Source organism: Lagenorhynchus albirostris, chromosome 1 (assembly GCF_949774975.1).
Source record: "Lagenorhynchus albirostris chromosome 1, mLagAlb1.1, whole genome shotgun sequence".
NCBI classification, from domain to species: domain Eukaryota; kingdom Metazoa; phylum Chordata; class Mammalia; order Artiodactyla; family Delphinidae; genus Lagenorhynchus; species Lagenorhynchus albirostris.
Window position 1 is genome coordinate 32,315,445 of NC_083095.1, and position 23,676 is coordinate 32,339,120.

A 23,676-nucleotide genomic window follows, 5' to 3' on the forward strand; every position below is an offset into this window, starting at 1 on the left:
TATTACCAGGAAAGAGCGAGTAGATATTAAGCAGACCAAAACCTCAGATGTTTACTACAATAGGCTTCTCAGTAGGTCACAGGGCAGAGTCCCCACAGAATGCAGTGAATGGCTCTCTCCCAATGCATCATGCAACTAGGCCAGCTGAAAAGTGCCCGTTTCCCAGTGGGGTAGTATGTGAACCACTGAATGACTTGTTGCACATCTGAAAAACAAAGACGTCAGACAAAGCCTTTGGCGCCATGCACTTGCACAATTCTTCCGTCTGGCAAAAGATGTCCTTTCTTGGGCATTTGTCACATTGCTCCCAAAGATGCCCCTCCCTAGTAGGAAGCAGAATGCTTTGTCTTTTAACTCAGTGGTTTTTCTGGATCAGATGCAAACACGATCTCCCCTTTGCCTCCCACGGTCCCATCAAGGGCCAACTCATGAATGAATAAATGAATGAGAGAATGAATCAAACTACCCCTCCCTAACTACAGCTGTGCTCAGATCGAAAGCCCTCGGGTACAGGGAGCAAAGATGGTCATGGAGAAATCCAACCAGTCTGTCTCTTTGGAAGCTCTTGGACTCTGCTGTACTAATCTACCCTGGAGCTTTCATCTTTTCATCTTCATGGACTTCTCCTGAGTACGGGACAAGGAACTGGAAAAAGCAATCTTCGTTTTAAATTTTATCACGTGGTAAGGCAGTTGCACGTGGCCCTTAAGACTTGTCTTCCACGGAATGGGACACTAACCTTTTAGAACTGCTGCCCAGATAAGATTCTCAATTTCATGCCAGTACAGGAATGGCTCCAACCCCCAAACAAGATGCTCCTCTACCCTCAAACATGAACATAACACTTGGAAGTGTAGGGGCCAGAGACTTCAAGAAGCTCCCTTCCTTCCAGGGAGCTTGTCTTGATATATGTAAGTAACTACTGGCAAAAGCAAATGGAATTTACATTTGTTTATGTTCTTCTAAGTCACAGGTTGCCTAGGCCATGGATTCCAGTCCATTTATTCCTTTCTAAAATTTTAGCCTAAAGAAGCCTCAAACTAGAGTATGCATGAGAATCACCTGTGGTACTTTTTAGAAATGCAGATTCCTGGACCCTGCAGCATCTCAGGTGAGCTACAGACTATACTTTAGGAAATATACTCTTTAAGAACTGCACATCTACAGGATGTAACAAGATTCTTATCTGCTGGGTCTCAGCTCCTCAGAGCTGCCAAAATTAAACGCTCCATGAGTTGGACCAAGCTATTGGGGTTATATGGTCATGAGCCCAACCAGCCTTGGTTAGGACAGGTATGGGCAAGCAATCTACACTGTGATGCGCAACCGACTTGCTTTAGCTCTGGGGAATACCTGGTTATCAGGTTTTTCACACGTAATACAAGGGGAGAGCCTTTGGGTGTTGGGGACAGGCAAGAATATGTCCCAGGGTCTCACCACAAACATCAGAGAAAAATCCCTTCATGCTTCCGGCAGGAGGAGAAGCAGCCTTTTTGAAAGAGCCAGAGCATTCTGTTCATGCTGTGAACGAGGCCGGCCCTCCAGAGAAACTATTTTACCAGGGCCTAACTCATTGGGGTTTTATCAGAGCCTAACCAACCTGGGGGAAGAGAAATACCCAATTCCAGCCCCTTCTAGCCATCCTACCCACCTAAGGAGAGGAACACACTGAGAAGCACTTGTGAAGTTCACAGTCCAGAGGCCCAGGCTCACTAAAAGACTGAGCCCTAATCACAGGACTGTAGAACACTTCCCTGGCCCCTGCACCTCACCACCATACCACTAAAGGTCTATTTATTTACAGTCATTTCTACCCAGTACATCAGGTCTGACTTTCAATTAAAAATTACAAGGCTTACTGAAACGGAAAAAGCATAATTTAAAGAGACAGAGCAACCACTGGAACCAGACTCAGATATGGCAGAGATGTTCGAATTATCAGATCAGGAACTTTTTAAAAACTATGATTAGTATGCTAAGAGCTCTAATGGAAGACGCAGACAATATGCAAGAACAGATGGTAATGTAAGGAGAGAAATGGAACTTCTAAGAAAGAATCCCGAAGAAATGCTAGAGATAAACACTGTAACAGAAATTAAGAACACCTTTGATGGGATTATTAATGGACTGGACACAACTGAGGAAAGAATCTCTGAGCTTGAGGATATAGCAATAGAAACTTCAAACAGAAAACTGAAAAGCAAAGAAAAAAAAGAAAAAAGAACATAATATCCAAGAATTATTGGACAACTACAAAAGGCATAACATGTATGTAATGGGAATATCAGAAGGAGAAAAAAGACAGAACAGAAGAAATATTTGAAGAAACAAAAATTGAGAATTTTCCCCAAATAAACATCAGACACCCAACCACAGGTCTAGGAAGCTCAGAGAACACCAAGCAAGATAAATTCCAAAAACCTACACCTAAGCATTTCATATTCAAAGTGCAGAAAATCAAAGATAAAGAAAAAAATCTTTTAAAAAGCCAGAAGAAATAAACACCTCACCTATAAAAAAGCAAAGATAACAATTACATTGGGGTTCTCCTCAGAAACCATCCAAGTGAGAAGACAGTGAAATGAAATATTTAAAGTGTTGAGAGGAAACAAAAAATCAACCTAGAATTCTGTATCCTACAAAATTATCCTTCAAAAATGAAGAAGTAGACTTTCTCAGACAAAAACTGAGGGAATTTGTTGCCTTATAAGAAATGATAAAAGAAGGTCTTCAGAGAGAAAGAAGAGAGAGAGAGAAAGAAGATTACTTAAGTCAGAAACTTGGATCTACATAAAGAAAGGAGTAGCATTAAAGAAGTAATAAAAAATTTTATTTTTCTTATTCTTATTTGATCTAACAGATAACAATTTGTTCAAAATAATAATAGCAACAATGTATTCAATGATGATAGTTTATGTATAAGTGAAATGAATGACAGCAATGATACAAGGGACAGGAGGGAGGAATTAGGAATACTTTGTTATTATATAAGGTACTTGCACCACCCATGAAGCAGTATGGTGTTATTTGAAAGTGGACTTGAATTAGTTGTAAACGTATATTGCAAATTCTAGTGCACCTACAAAAAAAGTTAAAAAAAAAAAAAAAATATATATATATATATACAGACAGAGAGAGAGAGTTGATATTCTAAGAAAGGAGAGAAAATGAAATCATGTAAAATGCTCAATTAAAAACACAAGAGCAGAAAAAAAAGTGGAAGACAAAAATAGGAACAAAGAACATGAACAACAAATAGAAAACAGTAGCAAATATGGGAGATATTAATTCAAAGACATCAATAATCACTTTAAATGTCAATGGTCTAAATACAGCAATTAAAAGTATTTACATGGAAAAAAGTGCATGTGGTTGGCACAAGCCGCCTTATCTGGAAAGAGCCCTCCAGGAAGTCATGCTAACAGCAAGGATTTTGTTTCTGAAATGCTGTAAAAGCAGCCTGGAGATCAGATGCAGGCCCACCCACAGGCTCTGATGGGACTGGCTTTCCAACTCCAGGTAAGGGAAAGCTAGGCATCCAGTGAGCGGAGGAGGAGGCCTAGAAAAACCAGGCGCTGCTCCTCTAGCTCCATGGAATTTGCCTGGGGACCAGATCTGGGCACGTACTGGGCAGTCACTGGGCAGCCTGACCCTTATGACCCTGAGCTCAGAAATAATGAGGAGGGCCTTCTGGTCGCCTCTTACCAGCAACCTACCATGCCAGGGAAGAAAGAAAATGAAAGAAGACTTCAGGAAGGAGACAGTGTACAGTTGTCTGGAGAAGACATTGGAGAAAGACCTCGCCAAAGAGCATCTTTCCTCCACACGCTTCCATGAGGCGGTCCTCCTGACCTCATGGAAAAGGCATAAGAGGAGGGAGATATTTGATTTATTGCACAAAAAAAAACTAGCTTTGTTTTAAACAAAAGGAAACAGAACCACAAATTAGACATCTTCCACATATTGATGAGCTTTTAGCTTTAATTCCAAGGGGGAAAACTATAGGGAAAAAACGTTTGGTTCTCATAGGAGTCATCTTTCTTGTTACCTCTGTTCTTTTTATGAATAGTTAACATTTACTGAGCCTCCTGCCATTACTTCATTTAAGCTCCACAATGACCCAATGAGGTACATAATATCTTCAAATTACAGATAAGGAAGCTGAAGCTTAGAGGTTAGTTAATTTGCCCAAGGACACAACAGCTAGAAAGCAGCAGAGCCAGCAGAAAGTAGCTTAATCTTAGGTCTCTCTGGTCCCCAAACCACTACTCTGCACCGACTCTGGATGGGCAAGAAAGCCTCAAATGGTAGCAGCTCAGACTTCTCCCGTCACCCAACAGTGAGACGGAAGGTGCATTTCATTCTCCAGGTAAATGCAGCTTTAATGAAAGAAAAGATACAAACTGCGAATCAGCAACAGATGTGGGCCCAGTCTTTTTCTAAGCCTCTCTCTTGATGGGAGAAGAAAGTACAATAACACACCACCAGGAGAGGGCACGTGATTCTCAAAGCAAAGGAAAAGATGAGAAGGATGGAAATGGTGCATCTTGTCCTCTGTGCAGCTCCTGACCTCAGGCTGCCTGGGCCAGTGCAGATGTGAATCTGCCCCAAGAGGCAGGGAAAAACCATCCACAGAAGGAGAGCCCTGGACATTTTCAGACGCTCTTCAACAAACATAAAGGGTTTCCACTTCAACCCTCAAATTGAGTATTGATTTGAAAAGGTCTCCCAGGAAAATATTGTGCCAACCAAAAAACACATTCCCTGTGCTCTAGACCACTTGCCATTTAATTTGGGCACGTCTGCACTGATTGCATTGCTATTGACAAGCATGGAGAGTCTTACGCCAAGATCTACCTTCACTTCAAACTGTATCTATCGCGGGATACTTGTTCTATTTGCTCAGCTGCACATTTCTTAACTGAAACCTTCAGAATTTGCAGAAACCGGAATCCATGTCTTTTAGGGACTGAGAAACCAGAACCCTATGAAATGGAAGGTATAATAACATGGATGGTGAAGATTCTGCATGTCCTGAGTTTTCTGGCCACATGTTCCAACCACTGTACATTGGTGAATTGGCCAAAGGCAACTCAGAAATATAATCTTCTCCTAAAATTCAGGCTATTTCCTCCCCTTGGCCAGATTTTTGCCACTTTCCCAAGTTCTCCAGGACATCTTTGAATGGAAAAGTCAGGGACAGAGCAATGGAGAGTGGAGATCTGGGTTCTGGCTCCGGCTCTGCCACCAGTTAGCTGTGTGGACTCAGGACAGTCCTTACCTAATGTAAAATGAAGGACCCCTGAGATTCCTTCCAATTATGGGACTATGTGGTCATGTTCTCTTCATGTTGGGGGCCCTCTGGAATCATCTTCATTCGGCCGATTCTACTCTGAAAGTATCCAAACTTTTCCTACCTTCGCTTTTTCTTATCAGCTCCTAACCTTGGGACGTCTGCACTGGTGGTCACTTGGAGGTCACTTATTCTTCCTGTAATGATGAGGGAACTGGTCACACAGTAACAGGAGATCTCCCTCTCTGGGCTCTGACCATGAATGTCTGCACACTTCTCACCACACGTCCCACCCACCACTCTGCTGGGCTACGAATGTGACAGATCCCCAGATGGATACTGTGCTTGTTGCCCAGCATCCTTTCCACCCTTCCACCTTATACAGCTATGTGGTCAGGAGGAGGTAGGAAATATAACCTGACTGCCAGCTCCAGAAATGGGTATCTTCTTTCCTACCCTGCACAGAGACCAGTCTAAGGAATCTAGGCCTACGTCACTCACAGCATAGCACTCTCCTGGCCAAAGGAGTTGGTTAAAAATGGGCATTTGATTCAACTTAGATCAATAAGCTAAGAGCCAAAGTTTTCTGAGAGTATCTAGGAAAGGGTGACTGGAAGCCAATTCTCTCTTCCCTCCCCTAGAAAGTGTGATGTTTAGCTATGAAGCGTGGAACCACTGCAGCAATTCCGCCACCAGGAAAAGCTAGGCTTCAGATTAAACAGACACCACAAAAAGGCGGAGGGAAGAGACATAAATGCTCTGAGCGTTTGATAACACCGTTAAGTCACCAAATCAAACCAATCTTGAAACCTACTTTGTATCTGTACCTTCTATTACTTGAGCCAATGAATCCCGTTCATTGGATAAGCCAGTTCAAAACATGATATCTGTTTCTTACAAGATAAATTCCCAACAAATGTGTACGTACCAAAGATCACACACAAAGCTGATCTACAGTTACACTTCAAAGGCCTCCCGATTAGCACCAGAGAGTAAAACCAGCTCCCTCATGCTCTTAACTATTTCCACCAGAAACCAAGGAGACTCCCTTCCTAGGCCACCAACCAAGAATTCAGGCAGAGTTTCTCTCACAGTGCTGGGGTCACGTGCAGCCTCCCCAGTGGGAGGCCAATGCTGAGAAGGGAACATTGGCCCCCAGGCCCCCTTCCTCTGTACCCCTCCATGCCAACACAGAGACCGAAAGACGGCAATGCCACACAAAAGGTATAAGTGCTTTTCAGTATCACCTATTACTTGTTTAAAAATCAGTGACAGGGCTTCCCTGGTGGCGCAGTGCTTGAGAGTCCGCCTGCCGATGCAGGGGACACAGGTTCGTGCCCCGGTCTGGGAAGATCCCACATGCCGCGGAGCGGCTGCGCCCGTGAGCCATGGCCGCTGAGCCTGCGCGTCCGGAGCCTGTGCTCCGCAACGGGAGAGGCCACAACAGTAAGAGGCCCGCGTACCGCAAAAAAAAAAAAAAAAAAAATCAGTGACAACAGCTAACAAATTAATGGGTCCCAAAATGACCATAGCTGGGTGCTAATATCACAAATGTTTTGTGCCTCCTGATGGAAGTACACACCAACTGCCATGAAACAACTGCCCGAAAAAATATAAAACCTACATCTGATCAAGCCTCTGGATCTCACTATCATTTTCCAGGAAATATAAAGGATACAGGAACATGTTACACAACTCTATGGAAATGTAATCAGCAAAAGCTAGTGTGGAAAACCCTAGAACACCTGTTTATTCAACAAATAAATTACAAAGTTAAAAGGAGGTGGAGAGGAAACTCGTGGATTAAAAGAGGATTAAGATACAGAGAAGCCAATACGTGGACCTTAATTGGATCTTGATCTGAGACATAATCAGGGAGATTTGACTGTTGATTGAATTCTACATTGTAATCCCTATATTAAGGGATGGTTGTTAATATTCTTTGGTTGTGATGTGGTTTTGTGGTTAGGTGTTTTTTAACGTCTTTTTCTTTTAGAGATATATATGAAAATATTTATGGATGATAAGATATAATGTCTGAACTTGCTTCAAAATAATATGATCAGGGGACTAGAGGACGGGTGGAAGAATCGAGCTGTTGTTGGAGCTGTGTGAGGGTTCCATAAGAATTCACTAATGCTAGTCTCTGCTTTTTTGTATATATTTGGAAGTTTTCATAACAAAGAAATGTTTTTTTTAATGAAGGGAAAGGACCCAAAGATGAAGGAGAGTCTAAGCTCTTTGCCAAAGTCCTAGTGTCATTTCCAAGAAAGCCTGTTTACTCAAAAGTAACACTTTCTATATAAATTTCCCCAAGTAATTACCTTGACAGAATACTTCTGGTTGACACATCTTCTTTCCAAATGTTATTGAGAATTTCTGAAACACAGGACAAGCACTCCTCCCACAGGGTTACATTAAGAAGTTTAATTCACAGAAAATACTATATAAATTCATATCAAACATTAAATCAATGTTTGACCTGTGTAGTGTATTTGTTGCTGCTTGTGCAATCTGAGCCTTCATAAACTTATTCACCTTAATTTCCATAACCTTAGCAGGGAGAGACCTTTCTCATCCTGACACCAAAGACAGAAACCATAATGACAGATTAGTTACGCAAAGATGTAAAATTCAGAAGATTGAAACCAGTGTCTTTTCATAATGAAAGGCATTTGCCAGACATGACAGCAAAACAGATTAATATCTAGTATTTAAAAAAACAAAAAACCTCTTCCCAAGTCAGTCTGTGAGGTGAAAAAAAAAAAAACTACCACTCCCGTTTGAAAAATCAGCAAAAATTCAGGACAGATGATTCCCGGAAGAAAAGGAACTAATGTAGGACTGCCAGATACAATATAGGATACCCAGTTAAATTTGAATTTCTGATAAGTAACAAATAATTTGGGCCATACTTATTCTAAAACACTACTTGTTGTTTATCTAAATTCCAATTTACGCAATTTACAATTTAGGCAATCCTACTTTTCATCTGCCAACTCTGGCAACCCTAACTAATGGCCAATAAATTTGAGAAAATGATCAACCTCAGCTCTAATTATCAAGGGAGAGCAAATACAGCAAAAAGAGCAGAGGTCCCACCAGGCAGGGGTGGAAGAAGGACACTGCACCTGCACCCACCTGGCCCACCTGGAGCTCAGGGGAGGAGGCATGACCTTAGGGCCTCACGAGGGCAGGAGGGAGGTAGCCAGCACTTGAGGCAATGGGGTCACAAGTTTGGTTGAATGGCCCTGAGCATTGTCTTCAGGGGAAAGGAAAAATATGAACAGCGGCTTGGAGCAGAGGACCCCGTGCAGAAGCAACACTTTTATTATTTGCTCTTAAAACTTTGCTGTGATCTATCCAAATGCATTTTTATCTTTTATGGAAAATTTTATGATGTATTATGTAATACATACAAAAAGAAATTTAAATATCTGTGCACTCACCTTCCATTTTAAAAACATAAAACATTACCAACCGATGTTCCTCTCCCTCCTGCCCTCGCACCCTAGGTAACCACTATAACCTGAGCTTCAGAGTTACCGTCGCCCTCAATTTTCATACTTTTTTTTTTTTTTTTTGCGGTACGCGGGCCTCTCACTGCTTGTGGCCTCTCCCGTTGCGGAGCACAGGCTCCGGACGCGCAGGCTCAACGGCCATGGCTCACGGGACCAGCCGCTCCGCGGCATGTGGGATCCTCCCGGACCGGGGCACGAACCCGTGTCCCCTGCATCGACAGGCAGACTCTCAACCACTGCGCCACCAGGGAAGCCCCTTCATACATTTTTTACATATGTTTGCACCCCTAAATAAAATACGTATAGTTGTCACATGCTTTCATCCTTCATATAAATAGCAGCATAACATATGTATTCTACAATTTGCCTTTTTTCACCCCGCATTTTGATTATGACATTGATCCATAATAATGAGTGGTGCTTTATATTAGTCAGTTTCAGCACCGTGTAATATTCCATTATTTGAATATACCAAAATTTCTATTTCTCATCTCCTGTTGACGGACAGTTAGCTGGTTTACAATGTTTGCTACTACCAAAAATTGCTGCCGTGAACATCCTTAAACATGTCTCTTAGTATACATGTCAGTGCGTTACTCTAGGGTATATGCTGGAGTGGAATTACAAGCTCAAAGAGTGTGTGCAACTTCAACTGTAATTCTACAAAGTGATTGGACTCATTTATATTCCCACCAGCATCAATAAATGCATTTTTTACAGTTACATCCTGCTGAGGTTAATTGAAAACTCTCCTTTAAAGCAGACTGAGTTCAAAGCATGCAGAAATTGAGTCAGAGGCCTGGTACTAATAGTTACTAACCCTAAAAATCAACCCAACACGAACACGAGCTGGCTGTGTCTGATGTAGATGGGGATCGGGCTGGATTGAGACATCTTTGGGGATTTCTTTAAATCATGCATGTTTTAATCTTCATTATTTTCCTCTAAGATTAAAATATGCTCATTGTAAACAAAATTATTTTAATTACTAAGACGCATCGCATAGAAATGGAATATTCCCCGATGAACACCATTAACAGCATGACATATAATCCACACAGTTTTTCTATACATAAGCCAACTTTTTTAAATTTAATTTTATTTCTTTTTTTATACAGCAGGTTATTAGTCATCAATTTTTTTTATTCAAACAGAAAGTCACAAAAATTATAATCATCCTCATCAGTTCACTCAGTCCAATGTAATTAATTTTTTTTATCTTGATCTTTTGTTAGCACTTTTATAAATTCATCAGTTTTCCATTAGAGTTCTGAAAATGCTTATTCACTCAGTTCAGCAGTATAGTCAGTTACCAGAAACTTGTACTTGTCAGAGTCTTTTCCATGAATTCCTTGAAGATGAAACCCTTTTATAGGAACATTTTTGCAAAAGCATCAGAGTACACCCAGAACTGTCTGTAAATGACAAAAGACTTAAAAATGACCACGGTTAAAGATTTGATGAAAGTTCATAATAATGCAATTGACAAGAAATTTAGTTATTTCTGAGATATACATTTTAAAATAATAACTAGAATTATGACTTATAACATTATACCAGAACATATAAGATTTTTAGGAATTTCATGTAATGTCTGAAACATTTATATTAACATATTTCCATACAAATAACCCAAAGAAAGTTTAGTATTAGTTTTTTTAAATTTTATTTTATTTATTTTTTTATACAGCAGGTTCTTATTAGTCATCAATATATATCGGCGTATACATGTCAATCCCAATCGCCCAACTCATCACACCACCACCTTCAACCCCGCACCACTTCCCCGCCTTTGTGTCCATACGTTTGTTCTCTACATCTGTGTCTCAATTTCTGCACTGCAAACCAGTTCATCTGTATCATTTTTCTAGGTTCCACATATATGCGTTAATATACAATATTTGTTTTCCTCTTTCTGACTTACTTCACTCTGTATGACAGTCTCTAGATCCAACCACGTCTCAACAAATGACCCAATTTCGTTCCTTTTTATGGCTAATATCCCATTGTATATATGTACCACATCTTCTTTATCCATTCGTCTGGTGATGGGCATTTAGGTTGCTTCCATGACCTGGCTATTGTAAATAGTGCTGCAATGAACATTGGGGTGCATGTGTCTGTTTGAATTATGGTTTTCTCTGAGTATATGCCCAGTAGTGGGATTGCTGGATCATATGGTAATTCTATTTTTATTTTTTTAAGGAACCTCCATACGGTTCTCCATAGTGGCTGTATCAATTTACATTCCCACCAACAGTGCAAGCAGGTTCCCTTTTCTCCACACCCTCTCCAGCATGTGTTGTTTGTAGATTTTCTGATGATGCCCATTCTAACTGGTGTGAGGTGACACCTCATTGTAGTTTTGGTTTGCATTTCTCTAATAATTAGTGATGTTGAGCAGCTTTTCATGTGTTTCTTGGCCATCTGTATGTCTTCTTTGGAGAAATGTCTATTTAGGTCTTCTGCCCAGTTTTCGATTGGGTTGGTTTTTTTTTAATATTGAGCTGCATGAGCTGTTTATATATTTTGGAGATTAATCCTTTGTCCATTGATTCATTTGCAAATATTTTCTCCCATTCTGAGGGTTGTCTTTTTGTCTTGTTTATGGTTTCCTTTGCTGTGCAAAAACTTTTAAGTTTCATTAGGTCCCATTTGTTTATTTTTGTGTTTATTACCATTACTCTAGGAAGTGGATCAAAAAAGATCTTGCTGTGATTTATGTCAAAGAGTGTTCTTCCTATGTTTTCCTCTAAGAGTTTTATAGTGTCTGGTCTTACATTTAGGTCTCTAATCCATTTTGAGTTTATTTTTGTGTATGGCGTTAGGGAGTGTTCTAATTTCATTCTTTTACACGTAGCTGTCCAGTTTTCCCAGCACCACTTATTGAAGAGACTGTCTTTTCTCCATTGTATATCCTTGCCGCCTTTGTCATAGATTTGTTGACCATAGGTGCACGGGTTTATGTCTGGGCTGTCTATCTTGTTCCATTGATTTATGTTTCTGTTTTTGTGCCAGTACCATATTGTCTTGATTACTGTAGCTTTGTAGTATAGTCTGAAGTCAAGGAGTCTGATTCCTCCAGCTCTGTTTTTTTCCCTCAAGACTGCTTTGGCTATTCAGGGTCTTTTGTGTCTTCATACAAATTTTAAGATTTTTTTATTCTAGTTCCGTAAAAAATCATAAGCCAACTTTTTTTTTTTTTTGCACAAAGGGGATTATGTATTTTGGGTTGCATTTTACTTCTTTTTACTGTGTAATATTTCTTTACAAGGAAAGAAATAATCTACATTTACCAAAAATTCTGTTATTCAATAAATATTTGCTAAGCACCTGTTCTTGAACAGGATGGAGTCTATAAAGAAAATTAAGCAACACCACCATTGCAAGACTCCCAGGCTAAAACGAAAGAAACTCATAGATGAAGGTCATAATAATGGCCCCCACTTATCAAGCACCCTCTATGAGCCAGGCACTGTATCAGACCCTTAATGAATGTGGTAGGCAAAATAATGGCCCCCCGAATGATGCCCATGTCCTAATCCTAGTAGTGCTACAGTATATGGCAAGGAGGAATTAAGGTTGCTAATCAGCTGACCTTAAAATAAGGAGAACAGTCTGGGCTCTCCTGGTAGCCCAGGGGTCAGAAATCACAAGGTCCTTAAGTGGAGAAGAGAGAAGCAGAAGAGTCAGAACCAGAGAGATGGAAGCATGAAAAAGACTTGACCAGCTATTGCTGGCTTTGAAGGTGAACAGGGGCTACAAGCCAAGGCATGCAGGCAGTTTCTAGAAGCTGGAAAAGGCACGAAAATGGATTCTCCCCTGAAGCCTCCAGAAGGGAACTCAGCTCTGCTGATTATTTAACCCAGTGACATCTGTCTTAGACTTCAGACCTCCAAAAATCTGTGTTGCTTAAGCCACTAGGTTCGTGCTATGTGTTACAACAGGAATAGGAAGCTAAGACTTCCCACTTCATCCTCCTCCACCCTGGAACATAGATGCTATGCCTTCCATTGGACAAACTAGGGAACCGAGGACCCAACAGGGGTCCTCACAGTGGCAGAGACAGACTCAAACTTGGATCTGTCTACCTCCAAAGCCTGTGCTGAGGCTGCCCCACTACCCTCCCTCTACGGTCAGCTAGAACACAGGGCAGATGGGGACACGCACTACCCTAGGGGTAAGTAAGCAAAGCACAGTGGGTGAGAGAACCCTTCCTGGGGCGAGGCTGGGAGGACTGTGTGGAGGCTTTTAAATGATGAGCGGGATTCGGACAGACAGAGATGAGGAGGGAAGGAGAGTTCAGGAAATGCAATGCAGTTCAGTGCAACCAAAGTCTGGGGCACATGAGGGTGGGGATATACAGTGAGAGGCTGGGCACCTCAGTGAGAGACCGACACTGTCCAGTATGACAGCCACTAGCTACACGTGGCTATTAACATTTACCCTTAATTGAAATCAAATTAAGTTCAAAAGTCAGTTCCTCAGTTTTACTTACCACATTTAAAATTCAATAGCAAAAAACCCCACAAAAACAAACAAACAAACCCACAAAAAACCCTTCAATAGCCACATGTGTCTAATATTGGACAGTGCAGATGTAGAACATTTCCATCCTAGCGAAAAGGTCTATCGGACAGCACCACTGACGAAGGGGAGTCGTTGGAGTCATTGTTTTTGAGCCAGTCAGGGGCACTGTGCACCTGAAAGCAGGCTCAATGTCCTTTTATAACACTGCCCACCTCACCCTCTTACTTGTTACTGCTTTTGTGTCCTCTCCCCTGGGCCTTTGCAGAATTTTTCAAGAAGAGATGCATGATAAACATGCCCCCAAAATATTTTTAACTCCCAGTGCTGTCTTAGAGGTGTTATCTAGTCCTAAAAATGAACCATTCTGGGAAGTGGGTCCAGTTTTTCTCCACTGCCAATACTTGAAAACAAACAAACAAAAAACATTTGGCCCTTATCTAATGGAATCAGATCAATGCTGCAGTGAGAAATGGTTTTTAGGGGAAGGGACACAGTCGCTCACATTTGCAGAGTATTTGTCAGGTTTCAAAGCACCTGACACATTATCTCCCAGAACCTGGCTCCATCCCAGTCCTCCGTGATGGTGGCAGGGGCTCTTCTGAGGCTCCAGCTCTTCTGAGTGGCCTTTCCTGCTTCGTAGAGGCTGCCCTGCTTTGGCTCCAGAAAAAGGAGGCCGAAATCAATCAAGGCAACGGCTGGGAAGTACATAGAGCTCCACACCTAACGTGCTTAGATGTCTGACAAAGGTAAGATTAATTTGTGATCTAGCGATTGAGTTTAGAATGACGTCAGGTGCAGAAGGAAATCCAATTAATTGCTATACTGACCTATGTCGCTTTGGCGTCTCTGTGAGGCCGTTGGGAGTGGTGGTGGAGATCCAGTTCTCCTATCCCCTCAGTGACTCAGGGTTCCTGCACGGCACATATGTACAATGCTAACCCTGTTTGGCATGCCTCACAAGCAGCTCCGATCGATTTCCCATCCGCAGCTTAACCCTTGTCCTCTCCCAAACTGCTCCGCGGTGACAAGCTCAGGAGGAAGGGGCCCTCCACATGGACATACCCACCCCCCAGCAATGCCAGGAACTTGGCTGCTTAAACAATAGATCTCTATGTGGTCGGGAGAGAAAGGGTGCCCTGTACCTGCTAAGCGGGGCCATGCTCCCCTCCCCAGCCTCTGCCAAGGCAGGCGAGGGAGGAGGTTGGAATGAAGGCAGCGATCAGCCCGAAACACGCCTCCCCCACCCCCGCTGGCAAATAAGGCTTCTGGCCCAAGCGTCAGCTGGTGAACTTTTCTACTCTGCAGGGCTGGGGACTCAGATGTACAGGGTTGATCCCCCTGAGCAAGGGAGAGAGAAGACTGCCTACCGCGGGCTCAGCTTTACAAATGAGCTCATTGGCCAGCTGATGTAGATATTTACGCCGGAGCCTGGGCCGGCTCTGGGTATAACCCAGCGGTCCCCAAGCTTTTTGGGACCAGGGACCGGTTTCGTGGAAGACAATTTTTGCACGGACGGATGGGGGGCGGGGATGGGTCAGGCGGTAAGGCGAGCGACGGGGAGCAATGGGGAGTGGCAGATAAGCGTCACTCGCTCACTCGCCGCTCACCTCCTGCTGTGCGGCCAGGTTCCTAACAGGCCACGGACCCCTACCAGTCCTCCTCCGCCCGGGGTTGGGGCCCCTGGTCTAACCAGCCAAGAATTCAAAGAAAAACCAATCATCACTCCCCAACGTGGTGTTTTCTAAGATGCACATCTGGAAAGGGGGAGGAGGGAGCAGAGGAGGCAAGAAAGGAGTCTCTACAAAGGGAATTTGTGTTTGCCTGACCTCAGGTGCAAAGAATGGAATTAAACATAATCTTTGGCTAGTGACACACTCAACATTGGTCTAAGCAGGAGCCACTCTTATTTTTTATTAAATAAGCTATTGATCTTTACCAATGGACAAATACTTTCAAACTCACGCCCCCCCAAAAAAAGAAGGTAAAGTATTGATACTAACTTACACTAACCAAATGATTTTCCTGGCCAATCCAACCCTCTGCTTCACCCTAACCTCCCCCGATCCTGTGTACCTTGTTTTTCTTTTCATATAGTTTTCTTGCAGCTATATGTATTCCTAAAAGTGTTTTTATTTAATTTTAGCTATTTATAAATTTATAAAAGATGTCACGCTGCATCTTTCACTGCATTTCTTTTACTTAATATCATATTACCCAGATGCGTCCATATTTTTGCATGTCACTGTTGTTCATTTGTTTTGACTGACTATAATTCTCCATTGTGTGAATACATCACAATTTATTATCTACCCTCCTACTGATGGGTATTTGAGCTCTTTCCAGGCTTGTGATAGTGTGAACACGGTTGCATATGTCTCCTTCTGGACATGAGTTTCTCTTGGGCATATACACCTAGGAGTGGAATCCCTGGGCTGTAAGAAATGTGAATGTTCGGGGAATTTCCTGACGGTCCAGTGGTTAAGACTCCGTGCTTTCTCTGCCAAGAGCTCAGGTTCGACCCCTGGTCGGGGAACTAAGATCCCACAAGCCAAGAGGGGCGGCCAAAAAAAAAAAAAAAAAAGTGAATGTTCAACTTTAGGAGATAATGAGATCATATCAAAGTGTTTTCCATTTGATTGAATTTCCTAGAGTTTCTAAGATGATTGTCTCCTCTTCCTGTCTTCCTCAGTTTTATTTCTTTAAATTTCACATGTCAGCTCTATCAAAATATTTAAATGAAATTATTGGTCTAACACCTTGAGTAGCCCCTCAGCTAAAACCCCCATGTGGAAAAAAAAGGTTTCTGTCCTGAACACAGACAATAAGAAAGGCATCTCTGCAGACACAAGGACACACCCTGGTCCAGACACTGAGACAGGTTAGTCAAATAGAAGGGAACTGTCTACAAGCTGCTTCACATTTGGCAAACGCAAGATTTTTTAAAAAGGGTTTAGGTGGAGTCAAAGCCTGTTCGCCCATCCAAGTCCGCTTGCTCAGTCTCTCCTCCTCCACCCCTCCACATGCTTATTTTTAAACAAGGAACAAAAGCCTAAAATGGAAAAGAAATAATAGTTTGTTAAGTAACCAATTTCACATTTAAATGAGAGCAGGGAGTCCAGCATGGACATCACAGTACAGTCGAATTCATTTCAATAAATATTTACAGAACACTTTGCAGTGTGACCAGCACACTGACAAATAACATCTCTATTCTGCCCTCAAGAGGTTGTGAGCTTGTTCACTTAACAAGACAGAATGATGCGTGGAGTGCCGAAGGGGCAAGTTAGAGCTGAGAAGATGAAGATGCTGGTCTGATCTCAAGCTGCTCACTGTAGAAGAATTAGCAAAAGCTGGAAGACAAGTGAAAGAGATACCGAAGTTGTACAAAGGTGAGAGTGATTGATTCTAAGCAAAATGGTTTTTTGCAGGAAAGTTCCCAGAGAGTGATGCTAGAACTAGGTTTTAAAGGATGAATCAAGTATGTGAGAGGAGAGAGGACAGTTAAAGAATATAACTAAAACAATTAAGAAATAAAATTTCTTAGACTTCTTGACCTTTTCTCCTATTTCTCAAACTTTTTTTTTTTTTTTTTAATGGTACGCGGGCCTCTCACTGTTGTGGCCTCTCCCGTTGCGGAACACAGGCTCCGGATGCGCTTTCCTGTCTCCAGTCCTGCACCAGGAAGGTGGAACCTGTCAATCACTGTTAAACATGCATTACCTGCATTTATTTGTTCATTTCACAAGTGCCAGGCCCTGTGCTGAGCTCTGGGGATACACCGATGGACAAGACAGGCACGATTCCTGCCCTCGCCCAGCTGCCAGTCTGCCGGGCAGACAGAGGTTTAGACAAAGACAGGCATTAGTCAGACTCCATCAGCCTGGCAGAGCCCCTCCCCCATTCAATCCTCCCCAGAAAGATTTTCAGTAAAGTGTGCAGGATTAAAGAAATGGCTGCCTCCTCCGTAATTAAAAGGCTCCTGGCCAGCATCCCAGGTAGCCACGCGGCTGCTCAGAGCTGAGAGGCCAAGAAATCAGGTGCTTCCTACATAATAGTCTCCAATCTGATACTTGATAGCTGCTGGTTTCCAGAGTCAAACAAATGTCAGGCATTTTATGAAGGCAGGAAACAAATAAAGGGGCAAGGATTGGGGTCTAGGCCTCGGGGGAGCTCAATTAGTGAGCCAGATAAAGTTAAACCGAAAGGGCATGCTCTCGGTTTCCTAGAAAGCCAGCTGGAAAAGATGCCAATCCTTAAGCCTCTGTCACTCAAAAGATTAGCAGAAGAGACCCAGGGATGCCCAAGGGAATACTGCAACAGCCAGATGTTTCTGCTCCTCCTGTGACACTGCCATTCACAACCAGGGCCACATTTCTGAGGCCACCAAGAAGACAGAGAAGAGAACTGCAGTCTTCTGGAATAGGTTGAAACTCAAAGACATCACCCTTTAGTGATACAGACACCCAAAAGTATCAGTAATGCTTTCTTACAGACTCGCCTGATGCCCATTTGACAGGAATGGCATGACTAGTCGGATGAACACTCCCCACAGCTTCTGGGTGGTATGGAAAGCACACGACCTGCACATCCGTATAAACTGGGATTTGGCTCCCACTGCTGTGGCTGCACCAGGAGTGTTTCAAGCAAGGCTTTTAGACTCCCTAAGTCTCACTTGCAAAATGACACTAAAAAGACCCATCTTCTTGTTCTTATAAACATAAGTGATCATGGAAAGTGCCCGGCTCAAGAACTCATAAGTGGTGGCTTTCAATGGGGCCTATACATGCATCCAGGTAACCACACACTCAAGACGGTAGCTTCCTCTTGGTGCTTTCTAAGTGTGTGTGTGTGTGTGTGTGTGTGTGTGTGTGTGTGTGTGTGTGTGTGTGTGAAAGAGAGAGGAAAGGAGAGAGAGAGAGGAAATGCAAGCTGGGACACACAAGCCTATTTACAGTTCCTGTTTGTGTTCCACCATTTCTGTCAAATTAATGAACTAAAGAAGCTGGAGGGAAAACGAACCAATGTCTCTATTTTCCCCTGAAGTCCCTAGCTTTCCCCTAAGAGCTGCTTCCCCCAGATTCAGGAGGCAAGGAAGGAGAGCCATATGGCTTGAGACGCTAGACCCGCCCGGCAGCAAATGAGCCCCCCGCCATTTGTCTCCGGGCCTCTCATGTGGGCGGGCATCCAGATTTCAGTTGGGGTGCTCTGGTCTGCGTCTCTTGTCTTGACTGTTCCTAATTATTGAAGGGAACGCCGTGGCTCTCCTGACCTCAGAGCTTAAGAGCTGTGAGTCCTAATATCAAACCAAGCAGCTTCATTTAAAAGGCATGCTCATCTGCATTCATAAAAGTCACTCCTGGAGCCCTGACTTGCCCCAGCTTTGGGAACGCCTGCTGTCGAGGATTTATGACACGCCCTGGATCTAATCGGCCGCACTTTAACTGCTGCTGTTGCACATCTGGTCATAAAAGCAAGGGCCGGCCCTTTTCTTTCCTAAGTGGCTGCAAATCTGATCTCACAGTGATAGCCGGGCTCGGATGTAATCAGCCAGCACCTGGGCGGTCATAACGGCTCATCAAGCTTGGCAAGGCTTTTCCCACACACACGACAGCTATAAAGATGACTCTCGTGGTAGCAAGAGCTATGAATAAAGAACCTGCAGTCAGAACAGGTGGCAACAGGCTAGGCCGAACAATACCCAGGAAAGCGTGAGCTGGTTAAGGAGCCCACCTGTTCACAAAGATCCCAGCTACTTCCACATGGACTCTCCCCCTGCCTGGCGGAGGCAAGCAGCTATCTCCATAGACAACTGCCCTGACATACGTTAATCCTCGGCCAGAGATTGTCTGGATAAATTTGATCAAATGAACACCTAAGTGGTTTAAGAGGACACTTTTCAAGCCAGTGGAATCCTTCATTAGACCGATTGGGCGAATGGGAGCAATAACCTAGCCCAGCAATGCACACAATGCTGTCGGTTCCGGGAGGTTTTAGAATGCCTTGAACAGCCTGTCCTGTGCACAGAATTGGCACGTTTCACATCGTTCAGGAACTCCAATCAGACCAAGGTTCAACAAGTAGTTCAACCTCCCGCGTCCGAACGCAGGGGAAGAGACCCTTGAACACTGCCAGCTCCTCTCCACCAGCTCTCCCCAGCCTCCACCTCTACCCCTCCTCCGCCGCTGTGCCTAGCGGGAGGGAGCATTAAAATTATCTGCTGCGGGTTTTACGAGCAGCGATCGCTTTTTAAAACAGCAACAACACAAGGTCCTTGTGTGGCTCTCGGGTAACCTAAAACCCTGGAGGCAGAGCTGCCCCCCACCGCCGCCTGCCAAGAGCACCAGCGCTCCGGGACCGCGAGCAGCATGAGGCACCTCGGAGGCGGAAGGCACCTCTAAGGGTCTTGGAGCAAAAGGCCCTGGGAGAAGAGACTGGGAGAGAGAACGCACCAGTGACAGCGCGGGAGGAGGGCAGGAGGGAGCGGGCAGAATCGGTGCTGCAAGAAAGAATGGGTGGGTGGGGGGCGGGGGGAACAATGGGAGAAATTTTTATTTCAGCAACTTCGCCGAGAAGCCCACGGGGGACTGGGTAGTAGGTGAGGAGGGGGACGAGGTCTGGCGCCTCCCTTCCCCCTCTCCGCCACCTCCCCCCACCACACCACCAGGAGGAGGGTCAGCGACCTGGGTCTCCTTCCGCAGGTGGGCGCGCGGCTGGGGGCTCACTTACCCTGGGGCCCGTGGTGCGGTGGCCGCGAGCCGGGGACAGCTGCACCAGCACGAGCAGCAAGTGGGGCGCGAGCAGGCGGGCGCAGCGCGCGGGCAGCATGGTGCCAGACGGGCCGGGCAGCCGGCTGCGGACAGGGGTGGCCGGCTCCACGGGGCGCACGGCCGCGCCGGCCTTCCTGCCTTCCTTCCCCCGGGGGGCCCTGGCGACGGCGGGCCGCGGCGGTGCGGCGCGGGCTCGCGGAGGCTGCGGTCGGAGCGCGCGCTCATGAACCGCCCCGGAGGGGAGCTGAGCGCGAGCGTGTGCTCTGCGTGTGGTGCTCTCCGCTCGGCCGGGCCGCGGCGGCAGCAGGTTGGACGCCAGAGCTGGGCCATGGGAATTCCCGTTATAAACCCCCGGGAGGGGTGGGGCGGAGCCCGACGGCCCTGACTGACGGGCAGAGAGGCCCGTGGCAGCCGCCCCTCTGGCAGGTGAAAGCCAATGGGAGAGAGGAAAGAGGGGCGGCTCGCGGTCGTCCCCACTGAGGAACGACTCTCGGTGGCTTGGCCGAAGTGGGCTCCAGGAGAGAGCGGGATAAAGAGGAGCTTCCTCTTGGCCCTTGGGTCTGGTGAAGCCTCCGAGAGCTCCAGCAGCCTGAACCTACCAGAATGCCCGCCCGGCTAATGATAACACCTTAAGCATGTACAGTTTTCTGCACGAGTACGTGACTTGTCGGCCGGATGAAATAGGCAGGGAAAACACTCCTCGCCTCGTTTTTTCAGATGAGGGTACTAGGGCGCAGAGGGGTTCAGAAATCTGCCTCCTGGCTGCATCAACACCAAGAACAACTGGGAAGTCCCCAGGTCATCCGCGCAGAGCGCTGGCTGTGACCGGGGTTGGGCGTGGGGATTAGGCGCATTCGCTGCTTGCAAACAAGATTCCAGCGGGTGACACACTTAAGTCCTACAGCGGCTTCCCCGGGAGCAGAGTCGAGAAGAGAGAGAAAGCACGTGCTGGGCATCTCCTTGCTGGGGAGGGCCCCTGTGGGTATGGGATGATGCCGACCCGTGGCCCTGTGGTGGATCTGGGATTAGAACCCAAGCGTCCTGGCTCCCTGCCTGGAACTGGAGGGCCAACAGGCAGCCTCTCTGTGGCCTAGGAGCCCTGGGAGGAGAGGTTAGAGGGGAGCTGGTTTGCTGGTGGGGGGAGAGAGAGGAAAAAGCATTGGTAGGAGGGGTAGTCTGTGGGTGCAAAGACCCCAGAGATGGGTCAGAGGAGGGAGGGAGACCTCTCCTGAGTGCCCGTAGGATGTTGAAAGGCTCTGCCCAGGGCAGTCCCCAGGGGTTCATCTTGGGAATGGTCACAGACACATCACACCAGCTTCTCAACGGAACCAGGTGGTCCACTGCATTCAACCCAAGAGAACCATGGTTTACCTTCTTATGTGGAATACAGCCCTTAGTGTTTATTTTCATTGCTATGGACCACTCACTTCAAGGGGAGGGATACTTTTCTCCAGCCAGCCTGGAAGCAGTGGCAGAATTTAACTCCTCTCCCCGTGGGCTTGAGAGGTCCAGACAAAGGTTAACTCCTTTCCCTTACTGCGTCTCTCCTGGATTGTATAAACAAGCTTCTCCCCCAACTCCTGCACTCAGTTCTGCCCACTCCCCTTGTCTGCCATCCAGCCTCCACCAGGCAGCTAGCCATCCTTCTAGAAAGCACACCTGAATCACCACACTCTGCTTCAAAGGCTTCAACTTTCCCCAGCGCCCTCAGATCAGAAAGCCCTGACTGGATGCTGAAACAATAACAAAGTACTGGTTGTTCTCCAAACAAAAATGAAGAACTGCTCTAAGAGAATCGCCTGTCTTCCTCTGCTGGGAAATAGTGCAACAGTCTGACATGCTCTCTGGAGCCAGTCAGGATGGGTTCAAATCCTGGGTCTGCCACCTAGTGGTGTAACCTTGCATCAGTCGCTTTACTTAATCTGGGATCCAGTTTTCCTGTCTGTAAAATGGGGATAAAAATAGTGTCCACCTTATGAGGTGTTCTCAGGATTGAAGGAGATGGAGTATATAAAGCCCTTAGAATGACTAAGTTATAAATATCACCATCTGGCCTATGAAGAGGGCAGGACAAATGCCTCGTCTCATTTTATCCTCAGAACGATCCTGTGAAGTAGACAGAGAGATCCAACTTGACAGGTAAGTAAACGGATACTCCATGCGATTGGGACTTGCCTGGCCTCATTTGGCTGGTAAATGACAGGGAAGATTCAAGCCCAGATTTTCAGAGTCTAATTCTTCCTCCATCATCTGATAATTGCAATCGCAAATGCTGTAGGGTTCAACAGTTCCTGTGGGCTTACTGGGAATTTTTTCAGTGGCCTGCAAGGGAGCTGAGATTCTTAGCGTCACTGAGCTTCAGGGAAAAGCAAGGGTCAGCCCTTCCAGCAAGGGTCAGCCCTTCCTGGAAACAGCCCTTATGATCTGGCATCCTGGGAATTTGCCCAGCTGGACTTGTCCATTTCGCCTGTGCCTTGTGAAGCACTTACATCAATTTCCCTGTGTCCACCTAAGTGCTCCTCCACCAGGATCTTGGAGGGATGAAAATGTCACTATCAGGCTCAGCAGTCTGACGGGTTTGTCCTGACTCTACCACATGGCCACATGCACCCCCATCAAAGTGGTCAACTCCTTTCTGTTGCTGGAATTATTGAGACATCTATTGGAGTAAGTAAATGCTTGAGATGCCGCTCCCCCAGCATCTGGCAGCACAAAGCACCGAGGGAAAAGACACTGCAATAGTCCTTTCCATCCACAACACCAGAGGCTGCTCTCCAGCCAGAAAGCTTATTTCCAAGTAGTCGCTGGTCCAAAAGTCTACATTATTCTGGATTTCAACCATGTAGCCTAGTTTAAAATATGAGTAACTGCTTTCCAGTTACTTTGCTCAGCAAGTATTTTCTTTCCCTCTGGTTGGCATGCGAGGCCTGCCGTAACCATGGCCATCATTCAAATGATGCATTTTCTTCTCCCAACTCCTCCCAAGCCCAGAGAAGGTTAGAAATTCCAGAGAACTACTAGTCCCAAAGAGTGTCTCTCTGCCAGGCTCAATCGTCTGATCCAAGCAAAAAAGTGATATTGACAAGTTCCTTCTTTCCCTGGAGGCCAAGCTTATGGTCCAAAAATAAATCTAGCTCTCCTGGCATCTGGTCTGTCCAGTTTCAGCCATGCTCCTTGTCCTGTGGGACTTCTGTTTGCAAGGGGATATTTCAGTGAAGAAAAATAATACTTTATATCCCATACTGAGGTCTGAGGGCCTCAAATATTTAGCACTAGCTAGGAACGCCCATTTCAATATATGTTTTTGTATAGTCCAGGAGTCTTTTTTTTTTTTTTTTTTTTTTTTTTTTGCGGTACGCGGGCCTCTCACTGCTGTGGCCTCTCCTGCTGCGGAGCACAGGCTCCGGACGTGCAGGCTCAGCGGCCATGGCTCACGGGCCCAGCCGTTCCGCGGCATGTGGTATCTTCCTGGACCGGGGCACGAACCCGTGTCCCCTGCATCTGCAGGCGGACTCTCAGCCACTGCGCCACCAGGGAAGCCCCACTCCAGGAGTCTTGTCTCATA

General features: G+C 45.3%; 1 protein-coding gene across 3 annotated transcripts in view; it reads right to left on the minus strand.

Moving 5' to 3' along the window:
- SMOC1 (SPARC related modular calcium binding 1) overlaps positions 1-20,410 on the minus strand; it is a 156,547-nt gene extending 136,137 nt beyond the window's left edge. For all 3 annotated transcript variants that reach the window (XM_060140291.1, XM_060140281.1, XM_060140272.1), the window contains exon 1: positions 20,071-20,410. In XM_060140291.1, coding sequence (XP_059996274.1) covers positions 20,071-20,169 — 99 coding nt within the window. In that variant the 5' untranslated portion in view covers positions 20,170-20,410. The remainder of the gene's footprint in view (positions 1-20,070) is intronic.
- Positions 20,411-23,676: the final 3,266 nt, after the last annotated feature.